Below are 19563 nucleotides of genomic sequence, written 5' to 3'. Positions count from 1 at the left end.
ACTGAGAGCGCAGAAGGGGATGGAAACCAGAAGAAGCGATGCAGCACCCTCGCTGAGAGGCGAAGTCTGCCAACACAACCATCCATCAAGGCAGAAAGTGCGCCCGATTCACGCGCTTAAAGGCGGAAAGGAGTCTGAGAGTCCAAAGGGGGTACGCACGCGTAGCGCATACCCTTTCTCTTCTCCTCCTGCAGCATGCCCACATCCCATGCCCGCGTCACAGAGCCCCACGCGCATTTTCGGCTACGTCAATGAGAAGAAGCTCTGTCCTTCGCAGACAGCAAAGCGCAGGCGATCCTGCAGCACCGCCTTGCTGCTATACCGGGGCAGCTTCAAGTATAGGAAGCAAGTGCTGACGGTTGGCAAGCTGTTGTCGTAGTTGACGCCGCCGCCGGTGAAGCTCGAGGTGGTGACAAGCCCAGCAGCACTGGCGCCGAAGGAGTGCGTAGTGGGCGTGACGGACAAATCCGCCGCAGGCACGTCAACGTCTCGCCGAACCACCTTGATGCGCTGTGTCAACCCGCCATACGGCACAGCGCTGGAACCGGTGACAAACTTCAGGAACGCGTGCTGCATCTGTGCGCTCCAGGTGGGCACGATATCGAGCAGGTACTGCACCACATCGCTTTTAATGTGGTACCCGTGCGCCGCCTCCACGTCGCGGGCGAACTGCTCGCGCGTTTCCCATACCTTAGAGTCCAGCGGCGAGCCCAGTAGCCGCCCCAGTTCATCGACGGTGAACAGCTGCAGGTACAGCGGGTTCACGGTGAGTTGGAGTCCTTGGCGCAAGTGGAGCAGGACGAGGTCAGGCACCGTGTGCAGGTAGTAGGCACGCAGGCTGTGTGTGTACTCGTGCACGTTGTCCACCGTGACCTGGCGATTGGCGCCGCCGGGTATGAGAGGCAGCTCCTCGACCGCACCTGGCACGTAGCCGTCGGCCTCGCTGACGGGGATGGTGAAGAAAAGCTCGCACGCTGCCAGGCTACCAGCGTTCATCGTCTCGAGTCGATGCAGCGTGAGCTCCAGCGCCGCATCCACCTGGGACATGTTTTGAGACGCCTCATCCGCGGTCGACATGAGCGATTCCCCGCGCAACCGGCGCAGAAGCAAGGGGTGAAAGTAAAGCGAGGACGTGGTGCCAATCACCAGCAGGCGGCCAAGAAGAACGCCGAGCAGCTTCCAGTAGTGAAGGCTGGTCGGGGTCTGCTTCGCAGCAGGGAACAGCGGCGCGCATGGGCGCCGACGTTGTGGGGCACCGGTAGCGGCAGTGCGCGGCGACGGGTTCGCGCTGCGAGTCGGTGAGGGCGCCGCCCTCAAGGACGACGAGTCCGCCCGCTCATCGATCGGGATCGGCTCGGTGCGCCACAGGTCGTGCTTCGGATCCAAAAGCTCCTCAGCCACCATCTCGTAGAACTCCATCGCAGGGCCGTTTCCGATACCAGCCTCACCCTCGAAGGCAACGTCGATGGTGACATTGCAAGTGGCTAGCCGTATCAGCTCCTCAGCGCAGCGTAGGATGTTGTGCCGCTGCACCGTGAGCGTGACGCGGCGGCGACGCACCACCTCCTCGGACAGCCACTGCAGTCCCACAATGTTGAGCGTTTTCTCGGTGTCGCCGGCCGCGCCGCTCGTCGCCGCCCGTGCCTCTTCTGCTGGTGCATGCCGCACGAGCAGGTGACGGTAGTTCTGCAGCAGATGCTTCGCTTCCTCGTGACTCAGCGAGCGCTGCGCCGAAATGAAAAACCTGAAAATCGACAGGCGCATTTCCGCGGAGAAAATGAAGGGGTAGCGCCACAGCACGTACGACGGCAGGGGAAAGGCTCCTGACGACAGCGTGGCGGCGGTACCGACGACGCGGTCACCCGGTCCTCCGTGGGAAGAGACGCCGATGCCGGAGCACCAGAGCAAAGGCGGCAACATGAACATTTTCAACTGATGGTACAGCTCGTGCACGACAGCGCTGCTCAGGCGTTGCTGGTTGCTCTCTAGCACCGCTAGCGAGCTCCCGACCTCCTCCCGCATTACTGTCGAGAGAGCAGAGAATAGGGCGAGAGGGCCGTTCGGCGGCGCTGCATCGAAGAGGTGTTTAGGACTGCATAAGAAAGCCGGTCTGAAGCCGTCGCACCCGCAGCAGCAGCAGCTCGTCGCAGAAGATGCGGATGCCGTTGTCGCCAAGCCAAGAATCAACGACGCTGGCAGCGGCTCTGCTAGCACGACAAACTCAAGGGCATGGGTCAACGTCCAAAATGGCAGCGTCGGCAGCGTCGCCGAGATCTTGGAACTGTGCGCGTCGACAGATTCCGACGAGCGCCGCTGTCTCTCCACGAGGTCGCGCAGGCTAGCACCGCTGACGGCGAAGGCGGTCAAGGCGTCGAGCAACGTCGTCATTGGTGAAAACAGTGGTGTATCATTCAAGAAAAACAGAATGCGGTCAGCAGAGATGGGCGGCTCCGTTGCAGACGCCGTCGTCACCGTCGCCGTTGGGTCCAGGCGGCGCTCCTCAAAGCCGTTTTGGCTCGTGAGGCACGGCGACCCGGCGCCCCCTCTCCCAGAATCTGGCTCGGACAGGCTTTGACGCTCCTGTGATGCGTGCAGCGGTCGGGGGGATGGCGGCAACTGCGAGGACTTGAGAGTGAAGCTTGGCGAGAAGACAGAGGCCCGCGGGAGCTGTACCTGCGCGGCCACTGCCTCGGCCAGCAAGCCCACCGTGGTAGTCGGGAGCACCGACATTATTGGGTCGCGCAGCTTCACACCAGTGACAACGCGCAGTTCTGTACACCCCACCATCACAACAGACTTTTCGGCTTCCGTCGCCTCTCCCCATGCCACGGAGGCAGCATCGGCAGTACTAAGACTGCTACTTCGTAGTTGTTTTGCGGTCGTTGGGGTCCTTAGGTCAAGGAAAATGCTGAGAGGCCGCCATACGAGGAAGCGAATCGCGTCAAACATCTTGAAGCGCTTTGCCCGTTTCTGAAAGCTGCACGGCTGCTTCATCACCACCGACGGAGCGAGGTCCAGTGTGGCGAGGCCGAGATCACGCCCGATTGTCGTGGCAAAGTCAGCCGTCAGGCAGAGCAGCTTGCCGCGAGCGGCGCTGTCGAGACGTAGGTGCTGTTGGCTTGCCAGTAGCGCATCGACGCCACGGCTACTGCTCGAGTCCCACGAGTTGTTCGACACGTAGAGGGAGAGAGCAAAGCTGGCGTTAGAGCACTCGACATTCTCGCGCTGCCGCGCACGCGACGCCAGCCACTTCTCCAAATGGGTGGCCATTTCACCTAGAATCTCTGGCGTCTCGACAATAGCGGCACGAAGTTCGATGTTGCAGTGCTTGCAGTAGTCATAGAAGCCCAGCAAGCCGCGCAGCGCAGGCGGTAGGCGCCGGTAGAGGCCTATGTTGTCCTCCATGGCTCGATTGATCGCCTCCTGCATCGCACCCGCGTTTACCGTCACCGGGATGAAAGGCAGTTCCACGCCCACCGAGAGCTCCTCTCCTCCCTTCAACTGCGACGGCGCTTGGCTCTGCACTGGCGCCGAGGTGTACGCACTCTCAGCGGGCTGAGCCGTCAAACAAGCAGAGGGCCCTTGCCGGCCCGGTTGCGGCCCTTGAAGGCGCGCCACCGCCGCCGATGGGGCCGCCGCGATGGCAGCAGGCGAGAACACAGCCGTCGCCGGCTGCGTCACCAGGTCCCGCGGCGCCGCTGCGGTCGCCCCGGACGTGGCCGGCAGTGACGCTCCCGCAGCGAGCAGGGCCACTAAGAGAGCCTGAGAGGCATGGAAAAATGTCTCGGTGCAGGCGAGGAAAGTGGAGTGGTACGGACACCTGGAGTCGGGAAAGAGACGCAGAGTAAGCTCTCTGGACTGTAGCTGCAGCGCGCCGCCGTCGCCCGGCTCCGGGGAGCCGATCGCGACGCGTGTGTGAAATATTTTGTGATTCATCGACTCGTGAATCTGCTGCGCCGCAGCGCAGGCCTTAATAGATCGGCGCAAGATCTGACTGGCATAGCTGACGAGGAGCGTGCTCTGATGCAGAGTAAAAACACCAGTGCTTCCGATGCCGCGGCTGTCCGCCGGAGATGCCTTGGATAAGCAATCCTGCACTGTATCCACGCTGGCCGAGTAGCTCTCGTTGGCAGACAGTGAGAGCGACATGGTGGAAGGCCGCGACAGCGTCGTGAACGATAAGAGAGGTGGCGGCTGACCGTTGGTCGCGTTGCCATCGGTGCTGTCTTGCTTCTGCACGTGTGCGGGACGGTGTGTCTTTGACGACGACTTTGTGACGTGTCCTCGGCCTCCCTGCGAGACCGGAGTCCCGCGCTGGAACGCCGGGGTCTCTGGTAGCGCCAGAGAAGCGACCGTGGTGCGAAGGTCCTGTGAATGCTGCCTTTGAAGAGCTGCCTGGGCGGCTAGTGTCGTTGGCTGACCAGCAGCGGACGCCTTCGTGCTTGAACCCAACGAGGACATCGATTGCGTCGGCGATGCTTGCAGGCGGGCATCCTTGTCGCCACTGATGTTGTGGCGTGGTGGCCTGTGAAGGATGTTCACCTTTCTGGACTTTTTGAGCGCCCTCGATTTGGGATCCGACGCTGCGCGCGCCGACGGCTTAGCACTGGGAAAGAGGCGGAGCAGGAGCGCGATCGCGTCAGCCGTGCACACGTGCAACTCAGACGGCAAGGCCAACTGGAAGCCGAAAAACTCGGTTGACAGTCCGACGCGGGCCAACTCGTCCGCCACCAAGAGGTCGTCGCGCATGTACCCAAATGTTTCCTGCCGCTCCGCCACAATGTTCACGCCGTCTGCGACGTACAGGCTCACCAAGACTTCGCGTAGGGAAGGGACAAGTCGCTGCAGTGCCGCCTGCGTCGCCTCCCACTCCACGCGCTGCCACCGCCTCGGCCTGCTGCCACTTCCGCCGGTGATCCATTTACGAAACGACATGCGCCGCCACCCACTTTTTTCGCTCACCTCCGACGCTGCCGCCGCAACGGCCGCCTCCTCTCCCGAGCGGCTACCCGTGAAGAGCTCAATCGACTCGCCGGTCACCTGGGTTCGTAAGTCGGCACTGAGGGAGAGACACCGCAGTAACAGTGTCACACTGTGCCGCGCCACAACCGGGTTCACGCAATTGTCCAGCACGCTGAGCAGCGCCGGCACAACGGTGACCAGCATGCTTGAAAGAACGCCCTTGCCAAGAAATGACTTGCGGGTCGACGGGTCGGCCTGAAGTCGCTCCCCAGGGCTCTCCAGTACTGCCTCCATCGGCAGCACCGTAATGGCGAGCGAGTCATTTCGGTGGTGGGTAAAGGGTGGTGTTTCAGGAAGATAGCCTCTCATATGCATCTGCCGGCTGCGGCCCTGAGAGCTTGCAGTGGTGTCACTGTCGCACCGGCACAGCAGGAAGCCTAGCCCACCGCCGCGGCGGCGCGGGTTGCGCTGCTGCGGCTCGTCCTGGTGTCCGTTAATACTGTTGTAGCAGTCCTCGTCATCTGCATCCACTTCGTCCACCCCGCTGTATGCGGGGTGAGGAAGGCGGTTGCCGTGGTGCACAATGGTCGCACCTCCGCTGCCCTCGCGAGTGGTGCCTGAGCCTCTCGGCCGCTCACTTGCCGACGGGCTCGTGGTAGTGTCGCGATTTCCGCCCCCATCGTCGGCGTCACTAGCGCGAACATTGGGTGTTTGCAGCGTGTTTATCCGGTGGAGCCGGTGGGGGGACGAGGATGGGGAGACATAGCCCCTTCCCCTATCTCTCGCGCTGTTCGAGTGCAGCGACGGAGACGAGGAGCCCCGCGCCATTGCGGACGACTGCGGTGCTGACCCTGGTGCCTGTGAGCCGTCCTCTTCGTCCGCTGCGTCGCCGGAGGAGGCACAAGAGGAAGAAGAGGAAGAGGGAAACTCCCCGCGCCGGCCGCTGGCCTCGGTGTCTGCCGTGCGAAGTCGCATGTAGTTACGGTTCACCCAGGTCGAAAAGCGGGGGGCGGGCTCAGAAGCGCAGCAGGTGCAGCCGCGCAGCAGTGCGTCTTGCGTGCCATGCACGTAGCCCGTCAGAAGGGGCTTGCGGTGCAGACAGTGGCGCTCCCGCCGCTCGCTCACGTACGACTTGCTCAGGAAATCGGTGTAAAAGACGCGCTGCTTTCCGTGTGTTATTGCAAAGAGTTCGTGCTTGCGGCAGCTGCGCGTCTGCTGATAAACGCGCTCGAGCCGCCGCGACAGCGCCTCGTTGCACTCCGTCTCGTTGTGGAAGTCGTCCTCCCAGGTCCAGCCGAAGTAGGGGAGGGTTATGTGGCGGAAGTCGGTGTGAGAGTGCCCGCGGCGAGCGCATGGGAGCAGCACTAGCAAAAACTCCAGCAGCGGGAGCAGTCGCAGTTCATCGGCAATGAAGGGAATCGTGGTAACATCTGTTGTTAGGACCGGGCCTGTTGACAGAGCGGGAACTCCACGCCTGGCCGCGCTGGACCGCGTCGCATCTGCCACCGCATTGCTACTGTCGTCCTCGCCCCTGCCGCGCTGCGCATTTGATTCCAGCGACGTTGACGATGCCGCCGCGGACGATGTGGTGTGCGCAGAGCTGTTGCCCTGCATGGCAGCGCTGTCATCTGGTGCACCGCCCGCTACCTCACTCTCAAGAGCTGTAATGCCAGCAGCTGCGCCGGAGGCTCTGGTCCCCACCGCCCGCCGCTCCACAAGCGTCAGCATGCAGCCACAAACGGCCTCCCAGACGTGCAGCTGCAGCAAAACTGGCAACACAAACGGCGGATTGGTCAGATAAAAGGCGAGAATCGGCGAGAGAGCGACGGAGCGGAGCCACTCGCCGCACGTGGAAGGTATAATGTTCAGAGAAAGTTGCAGCACCTGCACGCACACTCGGATCATGTGATCCAGAAGCTTCTTATGTGCCTTCATCGAGGCAACGCCAACAAAGAGGCGGTCGACGGCATGCGCAATCGCCTCCATGTAGTGCTGCAGCAGCGTCGCCTCCTTCCGTGTGAGCGAGCGCGCAGCGGTGGGCGTGGTGAATGCAGTGGTATCAGCTACTGTCGCCGCTGTTGGCGTGGAGGAGCCATCTGTCGCCACCTGGGGCGTTGTCTCAGGCGCGCTAAGGCGAAATGAGCTTTCGAGGAGGAAGCTGTCGAACGACTCGAGCAACTTCGCCATCACGGGTGCCCACACCCCCTCCAGGTCCGACTCCCGCGCGCGCGCGAGGAGGTTCGACACCACTTGGACGCACAGGACGCGCAGGTGGTGGGGCTCCAAGGAGAGTAGCATTTCTACGGTACGCGCGGGCACCCGTGCGTCAATGCATGCGTCGTACGTGAGCATGGAGACGTACAGAAAGCACTTGAGCAGCTCCTCAGCAAGGTCCTCATTGACGACTAGGAATTCCGGATCGCTGAGGTAAAGCGCCAAAGTTGCGATGGTGTCCTTGCTTCGGCTAGGGCAGAACGCGAAGCTGCCGCTGGGCACCATGTCCGCAATGAGCGCGAGTGCTCGTAGCGCGAAAACCGCCACAGGCGATGCGGCCTGCATGCCAAGAGCCGGCAAGCATGAGGACAAGAGCTTATTCGAGCGGCTCGCTAGCCCCACCTTGTGCGATGGCTGGTTCGCAACGCTAAAGTAGGAAGGCATGTCGCTGTCGCACACTTCCGATGACAAGGGGTTCATGACGTAGCCGTCGCTTCTCTGCGCCACATTGGCGGCCGTTAAGATCTCCGTCAACAACGGCACGTAGAGGTTTGCCGGAAATGTCCTCACGTACTCTTCGCCCGAGATGCAAATGGTGGTGCAAAGCAATCGGAGGTGCTCCTCGAGGCGCTGCCGTGCGGCCTTGGTTACTGCCGTCGTCTTGGCCCTTTCTATGGCGCCCCGGACGGGACTGAGAATCTTTTCGCCCGATCGCTGGACTGCGTCGTAGCCTGCCAAGTAAGCTGCGCGAATGTCGCTCAGCAATGCTAGCGAGCCCATCGTCATTGCCGCAGTGCTTCCGTGTAATGGAGAACAGCGTGGTAGGCTCTATGTCGCCGTTCTGTCCGTCGACGCCGACCCAGAGCCCGAAGAAGCGCGCAAACGGCGTGCCTCTTGATGTGCTCTGCACCCTTCGAACGCCGAATAACCACGAGAGTGGCCCGCACCCCTTGCTCTGGGGTTGGGCCGTAGGAATGAGTACGAGCTACACAAAAAAAAAGATCAACAAGAGCAAAAAAAGAAAAAACGTGAGAGATGGAGAGAGGGAGAGCAGCAGCAGCAGCAGCAGGAGGAGGAGGACGAGGTTGAAAGTAGAGGAACAGATAAAGCACCCATTAACGACGACTTTGGGGAGGGGAAGAGGAGCAGAAGGGAGACAAAAAGAACCGCAAAGAGGGAAGAGGGGAGAGGAAACAAAACAGAGCAATACAAAAGAAAGGAAAAAGACGCCTTCAAGACGCAACGCCCGGGCCTCCCAGCACGCTCCTTCTGCGCTCACTTCTCCTTTGCTTCTCTGTTTTTTTTTCTTTTCTGTGTTGCAGATCAGACAAAAGCCGATTATACTATGTCCCGCTTGCTGGTCGCAGAACAGATGCGAGAGCCGTGTATCCTAGTACGGCTCTTCGAGGCAGCGCTGTCGTTGCACGGAGAGAGCGAGGAAAAGAAAGTGAGAGAGGAAAAGGGGGGAGGAGAGGCGGACAGCGGGCACAGGAAGACGCGAGAGGAAGTGAGTGGCCCGACAATAAAGAGCGAGCAGACCACACGTACAACGGCAACACACGCACACCAATGCACGAGACACGGCAGACGAGGGATGAAAAAAAAAGACGAAGAAAATGGGGCAACGATGAGAATCGAAAGCGAGAGCACGAGAGAGAGAGAGCAAAAGCACCTCACGCAAAGAAGAAGCTACACACATACACGCGTTCAGAGAGACGGGGAGGGGGTACTGAGAAAACGTGAGAAGGCACAAAAAGCGAAGGCGTAAACGGGAAGCAAGTGCGTCGACCGATGGATGAAGAAGTTGAGCAGTGCAGATGGTGGTGTTGGTAGCGGGGGCACACAAAGACACAAACGGAAGGAAGAAGAGGAAAACGGCGTCACGATCAGGACCTGGAAAATGAGCTACAGCAACACGAGAACAAAAAATCACTGCCTAATCCTTCGAGGGCAGAGCCTCCAGCCGCATAAAGCGTCAAAACGCCAAACGAGAACGAAGCGGCGCTCGCACAATCGAGAACAGAGATAACAACAAAAGGAGCGGGCGTGGGTGGGGTGGGGTAGGAGGGGGTTGGGGCACGCTGTGAAAAGAGAATAGTGTCGCAGAACAAGGGCAGATGGGCGGGCGTAACAGAGAACGCCAGAGACTAGAAAACACTTTAAGACACCGCTCGGCAGCACACACACACACGCGCAGAGACCCAAGCAATGCAATCCGGCACCAGCAGCGGCAAATGAGACGGATCAGAGATAACCAGAAAAAAAAAGGAGTTGACTCAGAGAGAGACAGGTGCCAGGGAAGAGATGAGCGAAGCACTCAACCAGAACGCGTAGAGAGCGCTTCAAAGCGAAGAGGGGAGAGAGACGGAGGGAAGAGCTGATGGGCACGACTCCGAAAAGCCAACAACGACGCAGCAGTGGCACACACCTACGCAGACACCAACGGGCCGGGAGTGAGTGAGAAACAGAGCAAAAATAAATAAAGGAAAGCCTGCCTTCCGTTTTCGGTTCAACACTGAGGCAGAGGCAACGTAGCGGAAGAGCGCCAAAAAGAGAATCACAGCAACGGAACGAAAAAGAGGAAAGACAGAAGCAAACTGGGGAGACGTCAGACGACTCCACCGATACCTCGGGAGAAATACAACGAGAAACGCGTGGACGAACGAACACCAACAAAGCTGGCAAAGGTCAACCAAGCGAGTCGCACAACAGTCACACATACACGCATACATACATGCACACACACAAGGAAAAGAGAGGGAGACACGCGCGCACGAGCGCACTAATCACGAAACGGCTCACAAACAGCGTGACGCAACACCCACAGCCGAAGGTACGGAGACGTAAACCGTAAAACAAAGGAGCACCACAACACACAGCACAAAACAGAGGAAGAGTATCAGGAGAACAATACAAAGAAAGGGGGAAGAGGAAGTTGGAGGTATAGGGGGGGGGGGCAAAGGTGACGAAGAAAAATCGCCCTCGCAAAAAAAAGAAAAAATGCGAGCAAGCAAATGCGCTCAACGAACGCGATAGAGAGAGATACACGGATCCCCGATCTTTCCGACACACGCGCGCGCGACGTCTCTCGCCAAAAAGACTCTCGAGTCAGGCGTGTTGCTTTCCACTCACCTAACTTGCTTGATTCACATAGGCAGATATACAGGGTGTGCCCAGAAACGCACGCACCGCCTCGAATCGATGACCAACAAAGAAAGGGAGGGCAGGGCGAAGCACCCTAAAAAAAAAAGAAAATGTCACCACAATCCACAAACGATGGAGGTAAAGACGTACAACAACTCGAACGAAAAAAAAGGAGAAACAAGAGTACCACAGACACACGCCGAATGGGCGTGCGACGAATACAACCGAAGAGACGGGAAAAAAAAATGTTGTTGCTTCTCAGAGACCGAAAGAAACGAAGGTGAGCCCCGATCTTCAGCTAAGCGGTCACCGACTCTGTTGGCTGCCAGTGTGTTTGCTGTTTTACGATATCCGTGTGCCTGTGGCGTTGCGAGGGTAAGCGAAGAAAAGGAGTGGGGGCAAGGGATCGTTTAGATCTGCTCACGAGCACGACAAGAAGCACGAAAACAAAAAGAAGGAGAGGGGGCAGATCAGGTGTGAAGAAGAAATGAGAGAGTCCAAGAAAGGCGGAGCGCAGAAACCTCGGCTAGAAGGAGAAGGTGTGAAAAAAAAAAGGAAGAGAAAATGTGGAGCTGAGAGTGATGCGACTGCGGTTGTTGCTGTTGCTGTGGAAGAGGCCGCTTTATGTAATCTGCCGTTCTGTTGTGGTTTGCTTTCCCTTTGTTGTTTGTGTTTATTTGTTTTTTCCCCTCCGTCCGTGGCGCTTTCTTTGACCCACACGCACACGCGAGCAGAACCGTGACTACACTACTGAGGTCCGCGGTTTGAACTCCTGCGCAGGCCCAAAGTGATCGTCAGCAGTGTTAGCGAGCGCCAATCCAACATGCAGGAGCGCGATGCGAATGTGTGGAGGAACACAGTTGAGAGAGCGGATGTTGCCGAGAGGAAGAGCAGAAAACAAAGAAGCACGACGGGGTTGTAGAGGAGCAGCGAAGACACAGGATGTTGGGCAAGCGGCGAGAATCGGCAGAGCATCAGGTTCGGCACAGTAGAGGTCGTGAGGAAGGCAAACGGCACGCGGCACAGCGCTGTGAACAAGGAAAAGGGAAGCCGAAGGATGAAGAGGGAGTGCTCCCTTGCCGTCACAAATACATCCAACTAAAAGGAGCGTGAGCGCTTCGGCAACGAAAAAGCAGCACGCCGCACTCTCTGCTCTCGAGCGACTGCCGGCACTCTGGTTTGCATACCCTCATCTTGACAGTTGACCAGTGCCGCAGCGCGGCGAGGTGAGCCAATGCACGAGATCCTCCGTGCACACAGACGGAACCTACGGAGCACGGCGGAATATTGCAGGTGGCGGTGTGTATCCGCCCGGGCTGTCTTTGATTTGTTCGATTTGCATCCTTCCCACAAATTCAGAAAAGACGAAGCCAGCACCGCCGCAGTTCACACAGGACTGGAAGACGAAGAGGCCGGCCAGAGGGCATCGTGCAAGGGAGGTAGTACAGAGTCGAGTAGCGGCAGAGGGCACGCAAGCGGAAGGCAGCGGCACGCACCCACCAGTACGTCACAAACCAGCGCCGCGACAACCGCTAGACGCAGCGTGGCCACTCGGAAGTATGCATAGAGAGAGAGAGACAATTCACAGTGGGGAGCTCCACTTTCGTCACTCATTTCCATGTATTCTCTTCGGTGATGGCTGCCACCTGTCCCGCTCCACTGCCTCATCCCCAACACAAAACAGTCTATGCACACACGCACGAGCGATAGCCGTCACAGCCACCATTGCCGCTCTCTCTCTCCCGCTCGCCTTTCGCCTTTCAGCTGCTTGGGACGCTGAAAGTCACCAGCTAGCAAACGCCGAGAGACAAGCACACACGGGCACCAACACACAGAAACATGAACAAACCCAAGCGGGCACGTACACATACAAGCGCGAAACAAAAAAAAAAGGAAAGACGTTGTGAGGAGACGATTGCCCTCAACACACCCGAAAGGAGGCAACAGGGGGCAGAAGCAGCGGCGTACATCTCTTCGCACCATCCACGCAAAACCTTAGCGGCAGCGCGCGGGGTGCACAGACGCACGCACACGCACAAACGCATCCTTTTGCACGCGCGCACGTGTGTTCACGCAAGGGAGTCTTCGCCGACACCTCGACGTCGTCTGAAAACAAGAGGGATGACGAGAGCACGACGAAAAGGAAGGCGGATGCCGAGGCAGAGTCGTCAACGCAGTATGCCCGGCAGACAGCCGGCCTGCGTGACACGCACTATCACGGGACGAAGGCGTACAAGAGACGCACACAGACACGCTCGCAGTGTGCATGGCAGCATGAGCAGATGGTCACAGGTTTCCTGTCGCCTTCTTCGGTCATCTACCTTTTTCTACTTCCACATCTTCTTCAACGACACGTTCTTGTCCTGGTCCTTGTGCATCACCTTGGCAACAGCGAGCACAAAGTCCTCGTGCGTGATGTGCACGCGGCGCTCGCGTAGAGCAAACATGCCTGCCTCGGTGCACACCGCCTTCAGCTCGGCGCCAGAGCAGTTGGACGTTTTCTTGGCAATGTCCTTGAGGTCAATGCCGCGTGTCAGATTCATCTTGCGCGAGTGGATCTTGAGAATCTCAAAGCGGGCTGCTTCGTCCGGGGCGGGAAACTCAATCTTACGGTCGATGCGACCAGGGCGCAGCAGCGCCTCGTCAAGGATGTCCATGCGGTTGGTCGCCATAATCACCTTGATGTTTTTGGAGGCCTCAAAGCCATCCAACTGGTTCAGGAGCTCAAGCATGGTACGCTGCACCTCGCTGTCACCGTTCTCGCCCGACTCCAAGCGCGAGGAGCCGATGGAGTCGATTTCATCCATGAAAATGATTGAGGGGCTGTGCTCACGCGCCATAACGAACAACTCACGCACCATGCGGGCACCCTCGCCGATGTACTTCTGCACCAGCTCCGCGCCACTGACACGGATAAAGGTGCAGTCGGTGTGGTGTGCCACCGCGCGCGCAAGCAGCGTCTTACCGGTGCCAGGCGGGCCATACAGAAGCACACCCTTCGGCTGCTCAATGCCAAGAGCCTCGAACAGCTTTGGGTGCTTCACGGGGAGCTCGATCACTTCCTTGATCTCCTTCACCTGGCGCGACAGACCGCCGATCTCGTCATAGGTCGACTCTTTGCCAGCCTTCTCGACCTTCATGAGAGACACGAGCGGGTCGACCTTCGTGGGCAGAATGTAGTGGATTGCCGAGGTGCCGCTGCGCAGGGCAACGCGGGCGTTGGGGGTCAAGTCCTTGAAGTCCACCGACTTGTCCACATCCACCACCATCTTTCCCTGCCCAGAACCGGCCTTCACCAGCACCTTGTTCTTGCCCATTACTCTGACAACGTCCACGACCAGGGAGCCGGATTCCTGCAGCATCTGCACCTCCTCCTTGAGGTGGCGGACACGGCGGTTAAGGTCATTGCGCTGGGCTTCGAGGCGCTCGAAATTGTCGAGGGTTCGCTTCTGCGTCGCGCGCAGCTCGTGGATCTTTTGAAGAAAGTAGTCAGAGACGGCGGTGTTGCTCCCCGGCGCCGTTGACGACGACGACGGCGCGGCAACGTCAGCGAGCATGGCTGGATGTTTGCGGGGGAGTGTTGGCGGCAAGGAAACGAGAGCACAGCCAAGATGGAGCAAAAATGATGCCGGTCTACCAGAAAATCCTCCAAAAGAAAAACACTAAGTAGCTGCTGAGTGCTGATATCTGGCGAGCGACAAGCCGGCGAATCGACGGCGCGCACGGCTACTTGTCGGTTCACAGGTGCGACAGCGGAATGCCTAACAAGACGCAACTTTGTATGAATGCGCGTGCGCGTTTTGATAGATGAGAAGAGCGCCGTGGAAGAGAAAACAAAGCCGGTCTGTGTGCTGCGGATGACGTTCCTCGAAAGCTGCGCGCAGTCACACAGAGATGCGCACACAGCGGCAAAGGATGTGGTGATGTGAACAACGACGGTGAGCGGGAGAGAGAAAAGCGCAAACTCGATGAGAGGGGGGAAAAGATAATACAGCGTTCTCCTTATTCTTGCATGTGTGAGTAGATGAGCATGCATTTGAGTTTTGTGGACGTGCAGGCGGGTGCCGCCGGGTTGTTCGGCACACACACACACACAATGGAAGTTCAATAGACGAGATGATGAGTGGTGCGATGTGATGGAGAGTAGAGTACGGTGTGGGCAAAAAGTGTCAACAGCCCCTTCCCCGCTCCAGCACGGTAGAACCACAACAAAGGGGCCACATGACGGAATGGCAGTCCTGCCGGTCGCATAATACTCTTGCACCATCCGTTGCGGTGCACCCTGGCAAGAGAGCCGCGTCAGAAGTTTCAACAACTAAATGTGTGCGTGTGTGTGTGTGTGTGTGTGTTATGAAGTCCAAGAGATGAATCTTGTCTGGGGGGTTTCCGCCCCGTTTCGCGCCCCGCAAAAAGCAGGGTGCCTGCACCGGCCGCGAGTGATACAACGCGACAGCACAAGCACTGAGAGGCAGGCACCTCGGATCCCTTTCGCTCACCGCTGCTGCAACACAGTTCGTGATAGGGTCGCGCTGCTGCAGTTCTGCAAACTGCGCACAACTTGTTTTCGACTATTTGATTCTTCGGACGTGGGGTGTGGAGAATTCTTCTGCGGACGGAAAAGAATAAAACGTAAAAGCGGGTTTCTCCGTGGTGGTGGTGGTGGTGAGGGGGGAGGGGGGTAGTGAGGGGAAGGGGGCAGGCCCTTCCTGTCATCTGCCGATGCGCACATCACAAAAAAGAAAGACCATACTTCGGTGATTCGGTGTACAAAGAACAACACAAAACAAGCAAGCACCAACACGCGAGTGAATCGTGAGCATCTACTACAATCTACCAAACGGAAAGCACACACGCACACACACAGCACGACAAGAGTTGCGTGTGGAATCTACAGGGTGAAAAGAGACGCCGGGACTGTGGGTCTCACGAGAACCGAAATCTAGCAAACGCACAGCCAGGGCGCGGCAACACAGTAAAGAAACGGCCATCAAGACAAGCGCGATACACAAACACAAGGTCGTTTACACACTCCTTGACATAAATGAACGGCAAGGTAGGGCCTTGATGTATCCGTGTGGCGGGAGGGAGACGAGAGGGGTGTCGGCACTTGCTGAGTTCCACGACATGGGTGAGAAGCAGGCAAAGCCGCCGATGCTGGGGGGAGGGAGGGGGGCGCGCGGTGCGCTCACTGATCTAACGAGTGCAGGGGAACACAGAAAAAATGTAGCAATGGAGAAGGGCAGAACAACAAAAAGGAAGAGAAGCGCAGCGTGAGAGGAAACATCACGCTGACGAAGGCGAATAACTGGAAGGGGAGTGGGCAGAGAGAACGAGAGGAGAGGACTGCGTGGGTGCCCACAAGGGTCATTCGTCTTTCTTCCTCGCTGTCGTCATTTGCGGCCGTTCCGTTGCCTCGGCGCTGAAAGCACAAGAAAGAGAACACGAAGAGGAGTGTGGGGGTTGGGTGGGAGACAGAGGCGGCTTTCGAAAGGGAACACACAATCTAGGTCAGCTCAGAGGGAGAGGGCAAAGTATTCAAAGGAGGAGAGGCGAGGTGGTGGTGAAGTAAAGATGACGTGAGAATACGCTAAAGAAAGTAGTAATAAGGTGAGAAGACGGAACGCAACTGCGGCGCGGAAAGCGCCAGTCCACTGCACAACGGCGTTCAGACGCACTGGGCGTGGGAAGAGGGGGAGAAGGGGCTGATCAGGGGCCAGCCTGCACCTATGGAGAGAGACACGCAATGTAAAAAAAAAAGAGCGAAAGGAAGCGGCACCCTGGCACACACGCACACACACATACATATATATATATACATACAACAAAAGCGAAAGTGGCTGTGAGAGAGTGAGAGACACGCCGACATGAGCCTGTGGCCGAGGGATGCGCACGAGTAAGTGCAAGACAACTCTCGAGCGCGCTGCTGGTGTTGGTGAAGAGGCAAACAACTCTCTCTACGGTTTGCGTGATGGCTGCGGCGTCACATTTGTTGGGAGCGGTGTCAACACCTGCGAGCCGGAGCCGACGGAACACACCACTGCGCCGCCGTGGTGGTCTTGAGAGAGTGTGCTTGACATCCCCCAAAGGCCCATCGACGTGCTCTGCGACGCCGGCGTCACGTAGCTGATGCTGCTCATCTGACTCCACGAAACCGGATCGTCGTTTCGGGTGCGGTCTTGTTGATGCTGCTGATCCTGCGCCGACTGAATCCCGTGCACGGCGCTACACATGCGCGAGGAGAGTAGAAATGAACAGGGAGCAACTCCCGTCCCAAGAGCTCGCGCCGGAGATGGAATGAGGTCATCCATCGTGTTTAGCGAAGCCGGGAGAAGATGCTGCAGTCGCGTGCGACGCTGCTCCTCGCGCCTCTGCCTCTTCACTGCCTCCTCGTCGCCGTCGCCACCCTCCTCCTCTAGGTTCTCAAAAGGAGTCGCTAAGCTCATAGAACCGACCCTATCGGGTACAAGATAACTTGCATCGTGTGCGTCGTTGATACCTACGGTAACCAGCGTGTCGGCATGCCTTTCCTGCGTGTCTGTCGCTTGCATTTCGGCAAGGCAACGTTTTCGGGAGCGGAGCAGCTGCAGCCCGCTGGGGATGTGACTGCTACACAGCTCACGATGGCCACTATCGCCAAACGCCGACGCCCACCGCATGCCGCTGCTGCCCAGGCCCCCGGCGCCTTTACCCAGGAGGCCGACTTCAGTAGAGCCACCACCACCTTGAGCAGCTGAAGCGTCGTTGCAAGCGCGCCGTCGAGCAGCGCCGTCCACAACAATGCGCACCGCAGGGATCAGCGTCGGCGAGCCGCCACCGCTGACCCTCTCGGCAAGCTCCTCCTCTTCAAACGCCAGTCGCTTTGGGGTAGGAGAGGTGTGGATAGAGATGTGCGCCAGCCGCGCGGCAACCGCCTCAGCCGTTGTTGTGGAGGGGGGGTATTCGGACCCACGCAGCTGTGCCGGCGCATCCACCCACACGCCCCGTCCCTGCGGGGTGGCGGTACACATGTGGTCTCGCCACTCCGCAGCTATTCCCAAGCGGGCACTGCAGCCGCTGCCGATGTTGGCACACAGAGATGCCCCGAAGTGGTGAGAGTTAGTCTCCGAAGCTGCTGCGCGGGACGCGAGTTCGACACCTGCAGACGCTCCATTAGCGGCGCGACCTTGCGCTTTCAGGTTTGCCGCGTTGTTCGGAGAACCGAGATCGCTTCGCGGAGGCGTGCCGCTGTTGGATCGGGCATAGCCCTTGCGCGGTGCAGCCTCCAAGCCGGCAAAGGAACCGTTCGATTTCGTGGCCGCAATGTCTCCGGTTGTCGGTATCGCGTTCGATCGCGTCACCTCGCGGCTTTCATTGTGGGCTTCCTCTTCGGCGCTCGCCACAGGTACACCGCTCAGCAGCACAGCGTTGTCCTGGCCGCAGCCGGAAAGGTCGAGCTGGGAGGCCGCAAAAGACGCCGGGAGCGGTGCTGGCTGCCACGCAATCGGTGGCGAGGACGCAAATACGTCCCTGCCGTTTGTCAGGTAGTCACCACCATGCGAGGTCGGGTCGCCGAGCAACGTCTCCTCCTCTTTCGCCTCTGTGCCATGGGAACACTGCAGCGGCATCCGCACCTCGGCAGAGACGCGCCAGACTTGCGTCGCACAACCGATCAACGACTTCTTCTCCGCCTCATCCTCCCCTTGAATGGCGCCCCAATCACAGTGCACATCAGAGTCCGTGTCGCGGCAACGCAGCGTGGTCGGGCGGCCAATAGACCAGTTCGTCGGCACAGCAGGGCTGTGCCCGCTGGAGGAGAGCGAAAGACGCGTGAGCCGTGGGACGGAGGCGGAGGTGGCACACGGCTGCGTGGTGTACGTGTGCGCGAAAAAGCCGTCGTTGCTTCCGCAAGCGGGCAGATCAACGCCGTCGTGGCGCTCCGGAAGCGCACGGCCTTGCTCGTTCGCCATCGAGTGCGCTGTCGTAGACAACGCCGAGTGTAACGGCACTGTCGAGCATGCAGCGGAAACAGCGGACGGCGAGCCACACATATTCACACCGGCGGGTGGCACAGCACTCAATACGGTAGTGTGTCGGCCAATGTTTTGCCCTGCTACTCCACTGCTGGTGCCGTACCCGACTGAACAGCGAGCTGGTGCAACGGATCGATCGGCACTTGGACACGAGAGAGACCGAGTGCGACGCACCACGGGAGCATCCGCGATGGATGGCATGAATGAGCACGGCGACTGCTGCAGGGGAGCAGCGGACGCATGGGCGGTGCGCAGTGAGGCGGAAAAGGGATGCGCGCTCGCTAGCTCCGCGCGCTGCCTCGTCCGAGGCTGACACACCGTTCGCGGTGTGCAAGGACTAGCGCTGTCATCCTGCGGCTGCGACCGCGTGAGATGCCCTACGTTGGAGCGCTGCGCATGCGGCACACCCTCCTCGTCAGCATACATATAGGCCACCTCCTCCGCTGCATAGGGCACAGATCCGTTACGCTGGGCCGTTGGCGTCTGTGCCTCCGGGCACCACCGCAGGCTTCGGAATTGGAAGCGCTGCGGCTCAGGTGTGCTCGGTTGCGGAAACAGAGCTGATCCACGCGAGTCGTCCATGTACAAGCACGCCGAAGCAGCGACGGGTCTCATCCAAGATGACAAGCGTGCGATAGCGGCCACAGTACAAGGCCAGCGCTTGAACGGCCGCGGCGCGAATGGCAGCTGCCGCCGTCCTTTCCTCTGCTGGTATCTGTGCAGATCACAAACCGCCGTGGGATGTTTCCAGGACGACGCCCCTCCCCTCCGCCAAAACCAGCAACTAGATATACAAAAAAAGTGACACTAAGCTACCCTCGCTATGAGCTCTGCCAGTTCCCTTCGATTAGAGAGCGTGACAGGGCCAGACATGCACACGCATAGGCTTTTCCCTTCGTAAGCCTCCGAAAACCCTATGTGACCTGCACGCCAGGTGGCGTGACCTTCAAGAGAAGAGAAGTTTATGATTCCTCTCAGGGCGCAGCGGCACAAAAACGCTTCGCTCTCTCTTCTCTGGCCGCGGTGACGCGCGCAGTGCGACTAACTCTGGTGGAGATAACTCCCTTCGTGTGGGGTTGGGAGCAGTCGACGAGCTGGAGAGAAAGCGATGGCGAGGTAAGAGAAAGAGATGGCGAGCTACGAAAAAAACATTCGGCGGCTTTATTGTCGCATACTGAATCTCGCCGCGAGGAGTGGACGAGATGCAGGTCTTGCCAAGCGCATCGTCCCCGGG

The 19563-nt window shown here is 58.9% G+C and overlaps 3 protein-coding genes across 4 annotated transcripts; all 3 read right to left on the bottom strand.

Moving 5' to 3' along the window:
• Positions 1 to 243: 243 nt before the first annotated feature.
• LDBPK_364580 (hypothetical protein, conserved) lies at positions 244 to 7962 on the bottom strand (the record flags this gene model as incomplete). Of its 2 annotated transcripts, none has more annotated exons than XM_024473498.1 (1): positions 244 to 7962. In XM_024473498.1, one exon carries the CDS (start codon positions 7960 to 7962, stop codon positions 244 to 246), a length of 7719 nt encoding a protein of 2572 aa, XP_024329267.1. Both variants share the same exon structure in this region, with proteins under 2 accessions (XP_024329267.1, XP_003865572.1).
• A 4685-nt stretch (positions 7963 to 12647) lies between these two features.
• On the bottom strand, positions 12648 to 13877 carry LDBPK_364570 (proteasome regulatory ATPase subunit; the record flags this gene model as incomplete). Its single annotated transcript, XM_003865523.1, has 1 exon — positions 12648 to 13877. The coding sequence occupies one exon, from the start codon at positions 13875 to 13877 to the stop codon at positions 12648 to 12650; it is 1230 nt and encodes a 409-aa protein (XP_003865571.1).
• Positions 13878 to 16274: 2397 nt separating this feature from the next.
• LDBPK_364560 (hypothetical protein, conserved) lies at positions 16275 to 18944 on the bottom strand (the record flags this gene model as incomplete). Its single annotated transcript, XM_003865522.1, has 1 exon — positions 16275 to 18944. One exon carries the CDS (start codon positions 18942 to 18944, stop codon positions 16275 to 16277), a length of 2670 nt encoding a protein of 889 aa, XP_003865570.1.
• Positions 18945 to 19563: the final 619 nt, after the last annotated feature.

The sequence above is a fragment of the Leishmania donovani genome, chromosome 36 (assembly GCF_000227135.1).
Source record: "Leishmania donovani BPK282A1 complete genome, chromosome 36".
Classification (NCBI taxonomy): Eukaryota; Euglenozoa; class Kinetoplastea; order Trypanosomatida; family Trypanosomatidae; genus Leishmania; species Leishmania donovani.
This window is presented reverse-complemented; position numbering and strand designations above follow the sequence as displayed.